Source organism: Orussus abietinus, unplaced genomic scaffold, assembly GCF_000612105.2.
Source record: "Orussus abietinus isolate OABI.00-Male unplaced genomic scaffold, Oabi_2.0 scaffold15, whole genome shotgun sequence".
Lineage (NCBI taxonomy): Eukaryota > Metazoa > Arthropoda > Insecta > Hymenoptera > Orussidae > Orussus > Orussus abietinus.
This window is the reverse complement of record NW_019396010.1, coordinates 374,908-391,940: the sequence shown is the minus strand read 5'-3', so window position 1 is coordinate 391,940 and position 17,033 is coordinate 374,908. Positions and strand designations below refer to the sequence as shown.

At 53.8% G+C, this 17,033-nt stretch overlaps 1 protein-coding gene across 13 annotated transcripts in view; it reads right to left on the bottom strand.

The window, feature by feature from the left end:
- The window catches only part of LOC105696402 (protein sprint), a 70,724-nt gene that overhangs the window by 11,754 nt on the left and 41,937 nt on the right, over positions 1 to 17,033 (bottom strand). For 7 of the 13 annotated variants that reach the window (XM_012418828.1, XM_012418829.1, XM_023434466.1 and 4 more), the window contains exons 1-4: positions 10,071 to 10,162; positions 7,805 to 8,141; positions 2,174 to 2,297; positions 217 to 408 (exon numbers count right to left, since the gene is read on the bottom strand). In XM_012418828.1, the coding sequence (XP_012274251.1) occupies positions 217 to 408; positions 2,174 to 2,297; positions 7,805 to 8,127 (639 nt within the window). In that variant the 5' untranslated portion in view covers positions 8,128 to 8,141; positions 10,071 to 10,162. Of the gene's footprint in view, positions 1 to 216; positions 409 to 2,173; positions 2,298 to 7,804; positions 8,142 to 10,070; positions 10,163 to 17,033 lie in introns of those variants that run through there. The other 6 variants (XM_023434470.1, XM_023434474.1, XM_023434475.1 and 3 more) reach the window with 2 other exon arrangements.

Genomic DNA, 17,033 nt, shown 5'->3' with positions numbered 1-17,033 from the left:
GACGCCACGATACACCGGAGACCGCTTCGTTTGCGCCGTTCGTTAGCCCCGTATTTGCCGTGGTCCCGTGGTGCTCCGTTTGAAATTCAAATCCCGCGCGCTCCCCGCCCGACGCGGTGCACGCTGGGAAGTGTGGAGGTTTATTCCTAACTATATCGTTAACCGTATCGTTTCGACCAGTGAATTAAAAATGAAACGGACTCGAAGATGACTCACCCCTTCCTCTTTGCCTTGCAACAAGTGGAAAGCACCGGCCCTCTGGATGCCCGGCAGGAACCAGATCGGATGAGACCGAATCAGCCTCTCGATGAGCGTGATGTCGCAGGCAACTTCGCCGCCGGAGTCCTCGGAGGAGCCCGAGGACTCCCCGGAGGTTGCCGAGGCCCCGGAAGAGAGCGACTCCTCGCTCTGAAATGGGAAAATCGGGTTAATACGAGCCGATACTCTTGTTCCCGGCGGTTCGGGGTCGGGACGCCGCGGGCAAGATGGCGATCGATCGGCCGCGGCCCTCCACCTCGCATCGGAAATTCGATCTCGTTCGTTTCCCGGGGTCCTCGACCGCCCCGAAGGGTCCATATCGAAGCCTGGAGTGGCAGGAGACGAGCGGTCCCGTGCACCCCGGCTTTTCCGCAACCCTCCTCGGAAAAGTCGACGACGCGTCTAGACGGCCGACTCGCGGGGGGCGAATGGCAGCTCGCCATTCCCAGGCGATGGTCACCTCTCTCCATTTATGCGCCGAATATATTCCCCGCGGTCGCGGAGATTGCGTCGCCAGGTGCGAGCTCGGCCAAATGTCCCTATCGCGAGGGCCGATTGCGCGCCCGGCTTTATGGACCGAGCCGAGAGATAACATAACCTCTTACCGTCCGCCCAGGGTGGAGTTAAAGTACAGGACGGACCGAGGAAGGTACGGAGGAAGCAAAGTGGCCAGATAAGCGCCGAGGGGGGAACGAGGGACGCAATTGGAAAGCCGAGTCGAGGTCGGAGTTCGCGGAAGTACCAGCCTTAAAGTCGCGGAATCGCTGCTTCTCCAGCCAATATACCGGAAAACGGGACTCCAATTTAACTCCAACCCCTTATCGCCCTCTTTTTGAAACTTCCTCCGCGTGAAAAGAAAAACCTCATGCGACTCGAAAAAAAATTGGACAAATTGAATTTTCAAGAAAATCGCAAATATTGATCTATCCACGTTCCGGAAAATCGGGAATTTCGACCCGGGGGGTGTTTTAATGGGATCGCGGCTTTAATTACGACTCCACGGCAGTTCGGGGCAATTAATTTTCCATTGGCCGGTGAAATTTAGTTGCACGGTGGCCCGCCAGCCTCGCCGCGAGGAAAGGGTGGACGGAATCGGAGAGGCTCGCTCCGGAGGTGGGAAATATGGAAATTTCGGGCGAATCGTCCCTTAAGCCGCAATTCAGGGACGTAAATCCTCCCTCGGGGTCGGTGACAATACACTCTAATGCCGCATTATATTCTCATGGGGTTTACGCGCGGGCCACGCGGGGTTATCTCAATTTGCAGCCGATGGGTACTCGCGATTCGTTTAGCCGGACCTCTTACATTAAATTAGATATATAAGAAATTAGCTCGAGAGCCGGCCTGCATTTTCAATGGGGTTTTTTTTATTGCACCAGCGGCCCTGGCGTCAATTTGATCGATGGTGACCGATCGGATCCTTTCGAAACGACCGAGCGCGCCGCTCGACGATTTATCGGGCTCGAATCTTTCTCTTCGTCTCGCCGAACGATCCCCGTAAGAGAGATTAGGCCTCTGATCCGTCTAATCGGGGCGGGCCGATCGCTCTTTCCAATAAAACCCGGGGATAAAAATTACAAACTGCCCCAAGGAGGCGGCGAAAAAAGTCGAGGTTCTTCCCGGCCGAAAATGGCGAGGTCTTTACGCAAATCCCGAGCGGCGGTTTTGTCGGGCCGTAAACTCCTCGCGACGGGTCATTACTGGATTCGCAATTAGCTCCTGCTCGGCACGCGTCGCACGTTCGCGTTTAATCCCTTTAGTCGAAACTACCGCAGCGTCAGTCTGCATTTCAAATTGAATCGCCGCCTAAACGCGAAACGAGAGCTCCGCAGGAAAGATAAATTCGAAAACGCCCGATCGGCGTCGCGACGTCGAAATCGATCGATATCTACGTATCGACGAATCGTCTCCTCACCTGTACATGATGTAACTGCGTAAGTTGATGATGCTGAAGAGGGTTCGGTGGCGGCGTACTCGGCGAGCTGACGACCTGCACGGTTCCATGCTGCTGTAGGTACGGTTCGAGGAAGACGTCGCTCCTGAAATAAATCAGAGACAGCGTAAGCAGCCTGCAAACCGAACAATAAATACATGCGCGAGACACAACGTACACCCCCGGCGACGGGGAAAAATTCCCAACTCCAAGTTTTCCTGGATTTTCGAGATAACTCCCCCAGCAGCCGATATGATACATTTTTTTAAATCTCTTGTAACGCGTCGGCGTAATTAGTATTAAAGTATGGAGAAAACCCGAGGTAATTGGGAACTGCTAAGGGGGTGCGGGAAAAATTCATAAGGGCGAAGGGATCGGGAAGGGGTCCCGAGAAACAGTTGTCACGTACAGGGTGTCTAATTAAGTCGCCCCTCGTCGAATCGCGGGAGATAATCGAAAATCATGTCGCGGGGCGACACGGCGGAGGGGGTTGAAAAGTTCGCGGGGGGTCTCGAGGGTGAAACCGTATTTCCGAGGGCGCGGAAAGCTCCTCGATCGAGCTCGAGAAGGGATTCGATCCGATCCAATTAAATCCTCCGCTGCTCAAAATATGAGAAGATAAAAAAGATAACCGACAAAATACATTTTACGCGGAGAAACACGGGGGATGGGGAATTATTCCCGTTTCGTGCTTTCCACCCCCGGCCCGGGGGAATTGCAATCGGGGTAACGAGGTAATGCAAATCGAGGGAAACCGATGACCAAGAGAGAAAATTGCGGGATGGGAAAAAATCTGGAATTTTTTTCGGGGCCTTCCTGGGGGATGAAAAATCCACCCTCGGAGGAATCTCGCGACGATCCTTTCCCCGAAAAGAAGACCTCCCCGACGGGACTATCGCGATCTACAAGGCGCCTCATTACGCTCCCCTCGTCGAGTCACGCGACGTAATCGAAGATCATGTCACGAGGTGACACGACCTGTAACGGGACGCTCTCTTTCTCTCTCGCAGTCGTTGTCTCTCCCTCTCTCCAACCTGGGAAGGTTCAAGAGCAATATCCCCTGCACGGTGCTTGCAGCTCGATAAAAGGATTCCTCGCGAGGGGTAATCAACCGTTCGCTTGCACGATGTCAAATATTGACTCGAAGGGAGCTCCTCTCTTAAGAGGTCTCATCGTCCCCCAAGATCGAGGCGATCAAATATTAGAACATTTTCAACGTTTTCGGGAACACCGACCTCGAAATTCGCGACGCGACGGGTCGCGATCGAAGGATCCGCAAAGGGGCGATTTTTGCTCTCGGGGGAGGTTTAAGGGCGTTCCGGGCGAGCGGCTCTAGGGAAGGGGTGGCATGCAAAACTGCGGGGGGGGCCGGCGAGACGCATTGTCCCCGTGCGTTTGACAGTTGACATCCTTCCTCGCGGTGGCGAGCGCGGCGCTGCCGCGGCCGCGTCGGGACGCCGCCCGGGGGGGTGCCGGCCCGTCTGCGAGATCAGATGGGGGTTGCCATGGCGATGGGAGGTTCTCGACACGTGGCCCGGGGAAGCCGTCGATGGCGGCGCGAGGTTTACGCATTAACGAGCAGCGTGCACCGGGGTGCAGCGGTATTATGCCACGGCCGGGGCAAGGAAGGGGTGGACGTCGCGGTCGGGTCAAGCCTCTGACCTCGGAGAGCGCGGGTGGCGAGGGGAGGGAAAAGAAGTTCGCTTCTTTTCTCTCCCTTTATCAGGAGATGGAAGGTGAGAGCTGCACAATATGAGAGATGATAAATAATAAAGGTGGAAGTGAATTTGACGTTTGGAGATCGACGAAATGGGGGGCGGGGGAAATGGATCGAGATGGTCCTTCAATGGCTTCGAATGTCTCCTGATAAGAGGATCGGGGAAGAGGGGAGGAATTCTTTTCCCTCCGCCGGGAATCCCGAGACGGGTTTGTCACCCTAAGCCCAGACTTTGCTCGGGGGAGGACGGAGCAAGGAAAGATGCTCGCTCGGTCAAACATGGCGGTCGTTCTGGTTTCGTATTCAAAGCGCGAGGCTTCCCGAAAGCAATTCCAGACGTCCGCCACCTCGTTACGATTGGAATGCAGCCAATCCGTCTCCGGTCCCGCGGAAATTTCACGCCGACGATTCAGGGGTGCGATCGCGAATCACGCGTCTCCTGGCCCCGGAGAGAGGTTAAGTCCGCGCCAAGGAAACCTTTCTCTTCCCCTACGGTAAATACCCCGGACAATTGCGACTTCCACCGAAAAGGGAATTTCCTCAAAATAGAATCCTCGTAAACTTCCGTCACGCGGAAAAAGATCGGAGGAATTCCTCGGTGAATTTTCTCCGTATTTTTCCCGACCCCGCCGAGCCGTGGAGATGCCGAAGAGAGGAGCTCTTCATCCGCCAGATGAGGAAGGCGAGGCGGAACGAGCGGTAAAAGAGTCCATTTAGTCTCGGAGGCTTAGCTCGAGTCCTGTTTTAGCGAGTTTAGCAGGCTGAGCCTAGATTGACACAGCCGCGGCTTCGGATCCGCAATTACGAGCCGTGCCAGAGATATTAAGGTCGCGGCGAGAATACATCGGCGTTGCTCCAATTATTCGGCCCGCGATCGGCGACGCGAGATCGTCTCGTTATCGGGCCAGGAAATGCGGCTACGAGTCCGAGAGGATTCGTCGGGGCGGAAGGAGGTTAAAGGTGAAAAATGGCCGAGCGTTTCCCCAACTTTTCCAATTTCTTCCGGAGCGCGATTAAGGAGGCCAACTTTTCGATACGGTCTCCCTTGGCGGGCTTCGTCACGGGGAAATATCGGGCAGGGTGACTCATGGTGGACGCCGGCTCGAAAACAAGGCTCTTCGGGGTCCTCCTCCAGGGGCGATCGGATTAATTTCATCCGCCGCGGAAGCAAACTCCTGGAGGACTTCCGGATGAATCGGCCGGAATCGCTCCGACGAACCCATGGAACCCCCGACCCCATATTGACACGGCAAACACCCCGTAAACGAGGACGTAGCTCCAGCTCGAGGCAAACGGCAGGTTTCGCGGATCGAGGCGCAAACTCGAAAGAAAAAAATGAGAACTCCTCCCGGCAACGCGAGGAGTGAAATTTCTCAAACGACCCCGCCACCCTTTATCGGTACTCCCGGCAGAGTCTCGCGCCAAGTGCATTTTTTCGCGGCTCGACTCCACCCAAGCGTCGGATAACGTATCCTCGCGTGGAGAGACCCGTAGCTCTGCTGACTCGTCGGAAAGGAGGAAACCCCGCTATCTCTCCGCCTCGGAATTTCGGTACCATTCCTCGTACCAACCCACGTTAAACGAGAAAGTTCGGGTGCCCGTTCGTCACGCTTCGCGCGGCCAAATTATCTCCTCTCGGAAGAGACGTTCTCGTCCGTTTCCGTCGGCGAGCCCTTTTTCTTGAGGTTTCCGAGGAATCGACGATTCCGCTACCGGGACGAATCTTCGGGGGCGTTTTTGCGAAAGAAGAAAAACCTCGGAATGCCCGGCTCGGGCTGTTTAAAGCGCGTGGGCGAGCAGTAACCTATCCGGTTTCGAGTTCGTTCGGGACTCTCCGCGCGGTGAAACCGAAGCCAAAGAGTGCCTCTTGGGTTTCACGGTGGGACCGGAGTGAAGCGAGGTTAGGTTACCCGAGGTAACACGCGACACTTCACGCACTAAGTAGCTACACGGTCTGTTTCCCCCCGTCCCGCCGAGCGACCTTCCCCTCGCGCTTCGGCCCGCTCGGTTTCTCGCCACCGTTACACCTTGGACGATTTTCCTCCAACCTTGGAGTCGTAACTCATCGTCAGGTGTTGCGGGTCGTCCTCTTCGGTAGCGGATCCCCGAGTGGGGCGGAAATCGCGAAAGGAGGTCCACCCTCCAATCGGAGCGGCAGAGATCGATCCGCAACGGTGTACAAAGTTAACGTATCGCGTTTCCCCGTACATAAGGTTCTCCCTTACTTGGCGTCGGTCAGGGTTGGTGATCAACGAGCCGTGCTCGCCCCTTTCCCTTTCTCGTCCGAAAAAAAAAAATGAAATAAAATATTTCGACTCACCTCTCGGGGGTGGAAAAATTTCTGTATACCGCCGGGAAAGGGTTTCGAGTCGGACGTCGATCCGACGTGAGACCAGGCGAGACCGGGCTGACCATTGTGCATAAAACAGTGCTCGGTGCATATTGTACGAGAGTCGAGCCGCCCCGAAGAGCCTCTCGCTCTCCGGGTGCATATGCACATGCCCGCGAAGACTCGCTCTCTCTACGTTACGTACGCACGCGAAGCACCCGAGGAGTCTCCCTCTCTTTCTCTCCGTATGCGTATGCACCCGCGTAAGTATCGAGCGGTGCAGGCCGCCGGTCGAGTGCTCGGGAATAATACAATAAAGCCCGATCGTTGCCAGCACGTGGCAGCGTGCATACAGCGATTACGCACATATGCGCGGATCCATTATTGCACACGCGAGGCGCATTGATTTATTCATTACGCGGTTTAAATGACCGGCCCAACGTGGGCGAGGGGCGAAACGAAGGCGGGACAGATTTTCTGCGGGGAAACCGCGCCGATTAATCGTTAAGTCCCTAAATCATCCCGCGCGAATCGTAACGCGGAATTCCCCCGAGTCGCGGAGATTTTGCAATTTTTTTTTCGAGGTGGCGGGGGGGAAGGAGGAGGGCTCCCTCGAAATATGAAAATCGATTTTAATCAACGCTTAATGGGAAATATGATAGCAAAGTGGCCGCGGGAGGTGGGGCGAAGCCCTTCGGTTTGTTCTTGGGTAAGCCGCTTACGATAAGCCGCTTATCTCTCGGAGTTACCGCGAATGGACTCCTCCTCGAGAGAGATTCGTCCTTCCGTTTCGGCAGGTCGCCTCGTTAAATTGGCCGCATCCCCTGGAGATCGCGAAATCGCCTCCTCGACTAGGAGGAACGCTAATTACCGAGTGATAAAAATTCCCGTGGAAAATAATCCTGCGATCCCTCGCGACAATTCCGATGACGCTCGGTACCTCGGTACCCACGGGTCTATGTACGCAAACTGACCCGGATCGTACCTGGCCAAGGCCGATCTCGCGGTTTCGCGATTTCCGTCCAAGGCCTCCGGGGGTGATCGCGTTTCGCAAAATGGCCGGCTGAGAGAGGAGCACGCTCGCAAAATGGCCGCGGGCTCGCGGAAAACGTTAATGAAGGTTCTTCCGACCATCAAAGACTGCCAGGGCTAACGGGTCAAAGAGGGTGCTTTGGCGCCACAGTCGAAATGCCACTCGAGGGCTCTTGATATTACGAGCAGCGTTTGCCGGGCACGCGCCCCTCTACATAATATACAATTATATATCTATACCCGGCCTTGTGTACGTAAATATGCATATACCCCCACGCAACGATATATAGCCGCGCATAAAGGGTGTTTTCATCCCGGCACAACTGCATTCTACCCGCGGGGGTTGTTTAATAAGCGCTGCCCTCCGAAGCCACCCCCAACTGCGCGCGCGCCTCCACTCGATCGAGTTTCTGACGATTTAACGATTCCCTGTAAATCATTGCATTCGCCCGCAATGAGGACTTCTGGTTAAACCCCCGCGCGAGAAACTTTCCCAATTTATTTCCGCCTCGAATCTCCTTTTTTACGCGTTTACCTTTTCACGCCGATCTCGGCATATCTCCCTCTGGTGGTCCGCGGGTTCGCGTTCCTCCCGGCGTTGGTGTTGTACAGAGTTAGAATGTCGCCGTTGATGTTGTTTAATATGGGCGGTAGCATGTTGCGCGAGGATGCACCGGGATGCACCCGACTACCGGCGGGAGCACAAATTACACCGGAAGTGTCCCCGAACTTATCAGCCCGACACAAAGTCGAGCCGGAAGCGCATTGTGCGCGGAAATCGTCCTCGACGAGGCACGAATAGTCTTTCTCTCCGCTTTCCTCTCTACCCCTGGTGAAGGGAAAACCCCAATTTTTCATCGATTCATTTAATTCTGGCGAAGTAAATCACTCGAATGAGAAATGAACGTTCTCCCTCAGAAATGGGGAGAATTCGATCTTAGGAAGTGCAGTTTTATGTATGTATTAAAAAAGAGAAAAATCCCGTCGTTCGGAAAATTTCATCCCCTCTATTAAGGAGCGATTCGCGGGAGCGTCGCTCGGCATACTAACCGAGGCGATGAAAAGCTGAGCGGATCGATGATCGATTCTCGAATCACCGGCTCGCATTCAGCCCCTCGATATCTCGTATTTTACATCCACCGCAAAAACGAGACACGAGAGAGGAGGACGAGCAAAAAGATCAAAGGAACGTCCCCGGCGAGAAAAGGAGAAAGGGAGCCGACGACAGGTCGTTCTCTTTCTCGCCCGAGAAGAAATCTCGGCGTGTCACGATTCGCAGAAATATATTCCTGGTCGAAGGTACCGAGGGAACCTGCAGGACATAAAGGACCTCGGGACGAAAAGGGACTCCGGGTGCCGTGAATATATCCCAGAGGAAGCCGGACGTCCCCTTCAGGAATAAAATATGCCATATATGCGGAAACGAGGAAGCCTTTTTTCCTTCCCGAGGAAAAGGCTGGAAATCAAAGCCAGGGGGGATGAGCATGAATCTCCTGCCTCCTGGATTTATATCGGAAAATTTCCCTAGGACCTCTCCAGGACCTCCGGTTAGGGGAAACGGTCAAGCCCAGATATCCAATCAGTGCCACTCAATGTTACCAATGGAGACCGGCGGGAAATTGCAAAAATGTCACCGACACGCGTCCGTCATTTCCGGAATTACTCCGATATGCATCGGGCGTAATTGAATGTCGACGATGGCGAGAGGACAGAAAACGTAGGATTTCTTTCTTTTTTTTTTTTTTTTCCGCTGCCAAGCACACGCATATCTCGGTCGAAAACCCCTTTGGCATGGAAATAAATCCGAATGACCGAACGATGATTGAGTAACCGGCAGTCCATTTCGTCGGCCGGAATCAGGTTGGCCGGATATTTATACAAAATATATATTTACTTCCCTATGTATAAATACTTGTACCTACAGGCGACATTGCGAGAGTATTTTAACGATTCGATGGCGTAGGATCGCGCAGGTCGGCAGTAAATTGAATTTCCGGAATTCCTGAAATTCCGACGCGCCTTTCGCCGTCGCGGAATCTGCCAGCGAGGCGAATTTATTTATAAACGGAAAAACGGAGGAAATATCTCCCCGTGGAATTCGATAAACAGAGAGAATATTCGCCTTGACCGATCGCCCCGGAAATCGACATTGAACCTCCATTGACGGACTCAACTTGCAGGGAGAAGGGGACACTCGATTCATCGTTTATCTCGTCTTTCTCGGCGAGGAAAATCGATTTTCGCTTTTTACGGGTCGTCGTAAAAATATCACTTCGGTGTACCTCGGAAGCGCGAATCCCGACTTCCAGGACGGGCCGATACGAGGGGCCAGAAAGAGGAGAAAAGGACCGTTCCGGCAGTGCAATTCGGATAAGACCTCGTTGAATCACTTCGCCGGAAAGAAGGAAAAAAAAAACCGAAGAAAGTACGACCCGCCAGAAATGGATCGTAAAAACCGGCGAGGTTTTTAGCACCTCGAGGATTCGCGGAAGCCCGGAAGAGGTCTCTTTTCGTCCCGAGAGGTGCCAGGGTAATGCGCAATTTTTTCCTCTCCTTCCTTTCCTTCTAAGGATGAACCGCGACCTCCACTTTCCCAAGCACCCTGATAAGCGATAACGATTCTAAACTGCACTTCCAAATTTCCCATTTCCGCGCACAGAAATCAATTTCTTCTCAAAATGAGGGTAGAATTATTAAAAGGAAAAAAATGACAAAACAAGTAATAAAATGAGGTGAAGCTCTCGAGTGATAGCGGAAGTCCCGATAAGGGGGTGCGGCGCGGAATCGGACATCCGGCATACTTTGGAGAGGGTCGGTGTCGCGACGTCAGCACCGGGACCGAGGTCGGAGGATCGCGCACCGTCGGCCGTCGACGTCGCACTGGCGCGGCCGTCGCGACGGCGGACGTCGACTCGCGCACTGGTCCGGCGAATCCGCGGCCGGTCGTCGCGGCGAGTCCCGCGCATGCGCTACTATTTCATTCTGGATTGCCTACTGGTCGCGCGCGCACTCGGTGCTCGAAGTGGGGAGGAAAGAGAGCGAGAGAGAGGAGCAGATACAGAAACCGCGGGTGCGAGAGAGAAGGAGCGACGCGGGCGCGATCGAGCTCGCGACTTACGACGGTATACGAAGACAGGTTATAGCGAGAGGAGAAAGAGAGAGAGAGAGAGGCCTGATGAAATTTAATATGAATGAAGGAGTCTCCGAGAATTGAAAGACTGCTAATTAGGGCGATTGGGGGATCGGCAAATTCGGGGGAAATAATGATTAAGAGTGATCCGCGCATCGTGAGAAAATCTGGTCAGATGTAATAATTCGAGTCGAGCAATTTCGACACGCTCTGGTTATGCCGGCTGCATTTTCTCCCTCTCGCGGTTTCAGCACCGAGGGAACCCTGGGATCCTCGGAGACACGAAGGTGCAATCAGGAGGGGCCACGGTAAAGAGATAGAAGAGCGAGCAATAAACTCCTCCGCTCCTCTTTTTCTCTTCGACTCCTGGCAACTCTCGCGCTGAGATTTCTTCGAGTTAATTTCTTTCGCGTCTGCCTGGCTTTCCACGGACTTTCGGTAAAAATCGGATTCCTCGCCGGGAATAAAGCGGTGTTCTCAAGATTCCCCGATCGCCCTCAGAAGGAAGCTTTCTACGCCCAGGAAAAAGATATCCTCGGGATAATTCGATGCACTTGGCAGGACCATCCGTAAAAATGGAGGTCGAGGGGATAAACGATAAAAATTGGAGAAGTACCATTCACCGTCCGGCAATTTACGAAGCAATCTGCGATGGATAGCGGATAGCGGTCGCTAAGTAATTGCGACATTTTGACATCGATAGGCAAAACCGAAGTCGTAGATTTTCTCGGAGGGAACCCAACACCGATCGGCTTTCAGCCAGCGAGATCGATAAGAGTCGCGATTTACGTCCGCGAGGACAAACCGACATTGTCCCGGACGGTCCGCACAGTTTTCTCAAATTATCGGTAAAATCCTTTCCCACCTCCCATTTACCCCCCCATATTTTATAAACATCCCAAAGCGATCGCTCTATTTTTTCCGCCAACGTTCCCCCAAAAAAGTGCATGCCAGACTAGCGCAGCAATTTTCCCCGTTCTCCTCGAAGGCTGGATAATCGCTGTCTGATTTCCCTGAAATGCGGTCTGAAAGATGAAAAATTGAAATCGACAGGTGGAGGAGTGGCGCACCCCCCGCGAACAATCCCCGAAGAGGCAGCGAAGTCTGCGATTTCTCCAGCTGTAGAATTTTTCTCGTAATACCGGGCCCTTTCGTTTTATGGTAAATAATCGTCCCCGTCTTCCCAAGTCCCGTCCCGTTAACGGAGAGAAACGAGACTCGTCTCTCGGCGTCGTTTATATACGCGACCATTACGGGAGGCTGTACAGGAGCAAGGAGATCGTCGAGGTCGGTGATGAAACGATCAGGGGGTCGAGGAAACGTACCGCCGGTGGCCAGAGATCATCCTCGGGTCGTCCCGTAAAAGCGGGACAAATCGAGGGATCTTCCTCGGGGCCGACGCGTCGCCAGACTCGGATAAATAATTGCTTTGTTCTCCTCGAGTGCTCGACGTGGACCACGAGGAGGATGCCGCTTCCCGGATGAATTCCTCCCGAGATCCCGCTCGTAATCCAGGTCTTAAAGTGCCCGACTTAACGCCGAATTTAGGGCACGTCTCCCCGGCACAAATCCGGGAATAAATTAAATAACAAAGGAATAGATAAAATGAAATATGCCCTCGTAAATAGATTTGACAAATTACGAGGAGCAATGGGCCCGCAGGTGGTCCCTTCGAGGAGTGGGATTGCTACATCGAGGTACGCCGTCTAAATTATTTATCCGGCAAGTAGAGCACGGCGGAAAAGCGGTAATGATTTTAAAAAACTTTTCCCCGGTGAATAATTCATGACCCCGCGAGACCCCCGGGGAGATGTTACCGTAGCGTATGGCAAACAAGAGGTGGACCCGAGAAAGGAGGGGCCGAGATGCGCGTGTCGACATCATTACGGTAAGTATCCGGCCGGAGTGCCTCAGGTGTTAAAGGATCCCGAAGAGAGTCCCCGGGAGTCCCGAGGAACTTTCCACTCCTCCTCGTCTGGCGCTCCCCGGACTTCCGTTTCCCTTCCTCCTCTCTCGGCCTCCCGTCTTTTAAAAAGTACGGGGGCCTCGTCTCGAGACGAGGGAGGTAGCGCTTCGCAGAGGTATATTTTCCCCAGCCCCGTCTGGGACCTTGAATTAAACATCCGAGCCGTGGAAAGTATGAAAAAAGAAATATAAGAAAGCCCATCAAGAATATTTATAAAATTATCCCTCCCACTGCGACGGTACTCTTGCAACTGGAACGCACCTGTAGGTGCTCAAGGATCTGCTTGCAGGAAATTACAGGACATTTTCCGCCCGTCTCGCCCAAAGTCGCACCTCGGACAAGGGGGTGCGGGATAATCCCGAAGGTGTAAGAAAATGGAGAAGAAGCAGGAAAAGCTGGAAAAGCCTCCCTAACGACCGAGGGTTTATCTCGAGGTCATCGTCGTAACGAAGGGACGTCTAGACGAGGTCTTTCCCGAAGGAAGGCGATTCCAGGAGGTCTCGGAGGAGATCATCGGGGTCGCGGGGTTTCGGGGAGTACATCGAGCCGCAGTCCCCGGGTTCGATGGGTCCCGGGTCCAGCCTCCCCCCTCGTCCATCTTCCCATGGTGACAAACGGCTCCGCGTCCATCTCTTGTCTCATTTGGAGGCCAGCGGTGATAACGAGGCGACCACCGGTCACTCGGATGGACGAGCCCGGGTCAGAGTTCGGAAAACGGGAGAGCCAACCCCGCGGCATCCGGTGGACCGTTTGTCTTCCGCCCTTCTCGGAGGGACGCGTCAAAATATGACGGAGAATCTGGAAGGCGGGTTTCCGAGGTCCATCCCGGAGTCCCGTCACGTGCAAGATTGGTCCTCGATCTGCGCCCAGGAGTCCCTCTTAATTTCCGACCACGAAGAGAACCGCGCAACTCCGGAGATTCTCCATCTCTGGGATCTCCCTCAAGAAAGACGATATCCCTCCCTCGAGATAATTCTACCTCGTACGAAAAAGTGGAGAAAAAATCTTCCAACCCCTCTAGAGGTATTCACATCCTCGAGCACCATAATTACCTTGAAATTCTCCAAATTACTCCCGTGAGTCTCGCGAACCAGGCGTCGCGTCTCGCGAGCTGCGCCGCGCTCCGAAATTAGGATACCCGGTACCGCCCCCACTCCCCCCGAATTTGTGCTCGTAATTAATGCACCTCCAGGAGGAGGCGGGGATAGCTACCCCAGATTCGGGAGGCTATTTCGGTGCCCGGAAAGTCCGGAATCAATTATTTTGCGCCGAGGGTGCAGGAGCGCTTCGGCACCGTCCGAAGTAAACCGCGCGCATGATACACCGGCCCGGTGGATTATGCAAAACTCACCCCCGGGAGTTGGCCGTCGAACCCTTCCGTGGGAGAGGGTGGTTCCAACTTGGCGAACGCTCCCTCTCGCTCGGAACATCTCGTAACAATGATTCGCCCTCTTCCTCTCCATCCCCCTCCCTGCACCCCCTCCACCGCGAATACGTAATATTCGGTCGACAAGCCCCTCTTATACGGTGTACCTACGAAATTTCCCAACTAATGCCGGCTCTCGACTTCTCGCTTTTGGCGAGGAAAGTCTGCTCCGCGAGGGTGCATGCGCACACACGCGAGACACTCCGAGCTGCGACGGCTGTAATTTAATTAGCGCGGGTACCGAGTCAAGTGCGAGGTCTTATCCCGAGGGATTAATAGCGGCCCTTGGCCGTGTCTATCCCGCCGAAATTCCCCGAGTCAACTTCCAAGGGAGAAAATTTTCACGGTGGGGGATGGAACCTATGGTCGAGGGAAAAATCCTATGCCGGAAACTCTCGCATCCGAAGATCCCCTCCCTCCTCGCCTGGACCCGAAGGGTCGTCACGGCCGAGGACTTTGTCCACCCCCGCAAATATTTCTTCGCGTGGGGTCTCCCGGCAGAGGGGAGGTGGGACAAAGAATCTTTTACCCGTCGAAAGTCAAGTCGTTCGATCGTTAACGGCTCGAAGGGATGAACGTCTCGTAAGTACCCCCTGGAAATGGTCTCCAGGGGGTCGCTTTTCCCTTACCAAACCGCACAACCCTTCACCAAAAATGATTAACAATTAGGCAGGGAAAAAAATCGGGGAAGATATTTCTCGCGAAGCAATCTCGAGTTTCCTCCCTCGAGTAAATTTATATAGCTGTCAACCCTTTGTCTCACCTTCCTCGAATCGGAGCCTTGTAAGGATGAATCATTCGGGGGGATGATTCTTTGAAATCTTTCCTCACCTTCGTCGATCCTCCCCCCCTGGGGGATACCTGACGGGCGGATCGCACCGCAAAGGCGAAAGTTTTAATTAAAAAGTAACCATTGACGTACGTCCAGGAGGCCGGCTGTAATTTGTGGAGGCCGAGAGCGAAACTTCTTTCGGGGGTTGCTCGCCGGAGGGATGGACCTTTTAGTCGTTGCCCATAGAAACACCGAGCGACGATGGCGCCGAGTTGAATTATGGGGAAACACGAGAGAGATGATTCCATAGTTCAGGGTGTAGGGATTACGGGGGGGAGGGCGTTGAAATATCCCCGCGGCCGGGGGTGGACTAACAATTTCACCCGAGACCCCGAATTTGAGAGTTCCCATAAATAAGAAAAGGGAAAAGAAATAAAAAAAAACCGAAGGACCGGATCGACGAATTTTCCTATCACCCCCTGCAGATACGTGAAAAATGATTGAAAGTCAAACGAAAAGAAAATATTTAACCGCCAAGAGAAAATTTCAGAAAGCCAGAAAAATTCCTATCTGCGCGACACTCTTTTCGGAAAGTGGGGCGAATTTAACCGGTGAAAAGCAAGCCCATCGGGACGACCGTAAGGGCAAGAAGCGTCGGGGACGTCGCGACGTCACCCGGCGCTACGTGGCCGTCCAGAAATAACCCGGTAGTTGGCCAGAGACATCGAGACCCTCCAAGGTTAAGAATCCCGAGAGACTCGCGAAGCTCGTCTTCGCCGCCAAAAAGCGGCGATTCAGCCCTTTTCTCGAAACACCCCCGGGTAATTACCTCAATTCCCCAAAACACCCCCGCGAATAATCGAGCCTACCCGAGCTAAATCCGCGACCGAGGACACAGAATTCCAGGTGAGAAATCAAGCGGCGGAGAAGCGGTTTTGCAAGCGTGCAGAATAATCCTGCACCGGCTGCAGTTGCATCGCCGGTGCACCTGTTCCTCGAAGTAAAGAGAGAGGCCCCGAGGACTCGAACCGACGCGCTGATAAGAGCGCCGTTCATTATGAATCCCAGGATGGGATATTGAAGTACCTTCCCTCGGAAATTAATTACTACCGCTATATGGTAATCGCTTGTACGGTAGGAGTAAATCTTGAAATACCTAAGAGTTGACGCGCATCTCGTTACTTATTCATTTGAAATGCATAAAATCTCGCGGTCGCGGTATTACTCCGGGGTTATCGGGACGCCCTCGATGGCCCGCAGTTGCAACATCGTTGCACCTGTTCCCGAGGGTGTCCGGGAGGAAATATGCCTCGACGTTAGCCGATAACCCGATAAAGCACCTCCTCTATATCGGGCCGTCGGGTCTTCTCGGTCGAGCGGCATCCAAACGGTACCAGACTGGAAAGCCTGAATCCAATCTCCTCGTTCCTCCCTCCAGGGGAGCGTAAAGGTAAAAGCGGCAAATTGGCGGCATGCGAATCGCGGGCTCTTTGTGAGCGGAAGCGGTGTGTCCCCGGACCTGCCCCAACCCCCCCGGCATTCCCCGTAAACGCGATCCCAGGGTCGAAAGGGCTCCCAAATGGAAGCTTAAATCGCTCGAATCGCTTAAATCAGTTAGACCGGGCGAGATCAAGGGAAAGGGCCGATCGACTAGCCCTTTCAACCCCTTCGCTGGAGAGCTCCACTCACCCCCGACCCCGATGAGAGCTCGGCCGCGACCCTCGGCTATTTATCCCCGCCACTTTTCCTCAAGTTATTAAACAGAAATAATAAAATCAAACAGGCATCGATTCTCAAAGTCTCTCCATATCCGAAAATTGGAAGGCTATCCTTAGAGATAACGACCGGTCGTACCCCCCGGTAGGCGAAGGTTTAATCGTTCCCTTAAACCTATTAAGATCGAGACGGTCAGCTCCCTCGAATGTATCCCCATGGGAGGGTTCAAAGGGTTGCAAGACTCCGCTCCTAATGGCCGGGGGCGCTTGTTGAGGAATGCTCGATTAATCCTCCGCGTCCTCGAGGACTCCTTCGTGACGGAGGAGGTAAAAAATGAAGGCCCGTAGATTTTGTGGATTTTTTTCTCTTCCAAAGCCCGGACCCCTCCCGCTCGCAGTCCTCGCAAGGACTCGCAATAAACGAGCCGATTCATTTTTCCCTGCCGCGGATTTCCGGCTTGAGAAATATATCCCGGGATCGACGTCCTTCCCGGCCGTATTGGGCGATCCGTCAGAGCCGCGGGACAATTTATATCGACGATAAATTCCTTTTCGCTTTCATTAGTGGCCTTGTCCGGCCCGAAGGGAGTAAGAGGGAGGGCCGGGGAAAATTGGCAAGAATTAGTTGGTTTTGTCGCGGCCCGATTGCTCGGCAGGACGTTTTCATTAAGGGGGTGTTAATGTCACTGGACGTGGACGCCGTGAGGAATTTCGGGGAGAAGGGTCCTGCGACTTCGGAGCAGTTCCCTCGAGTC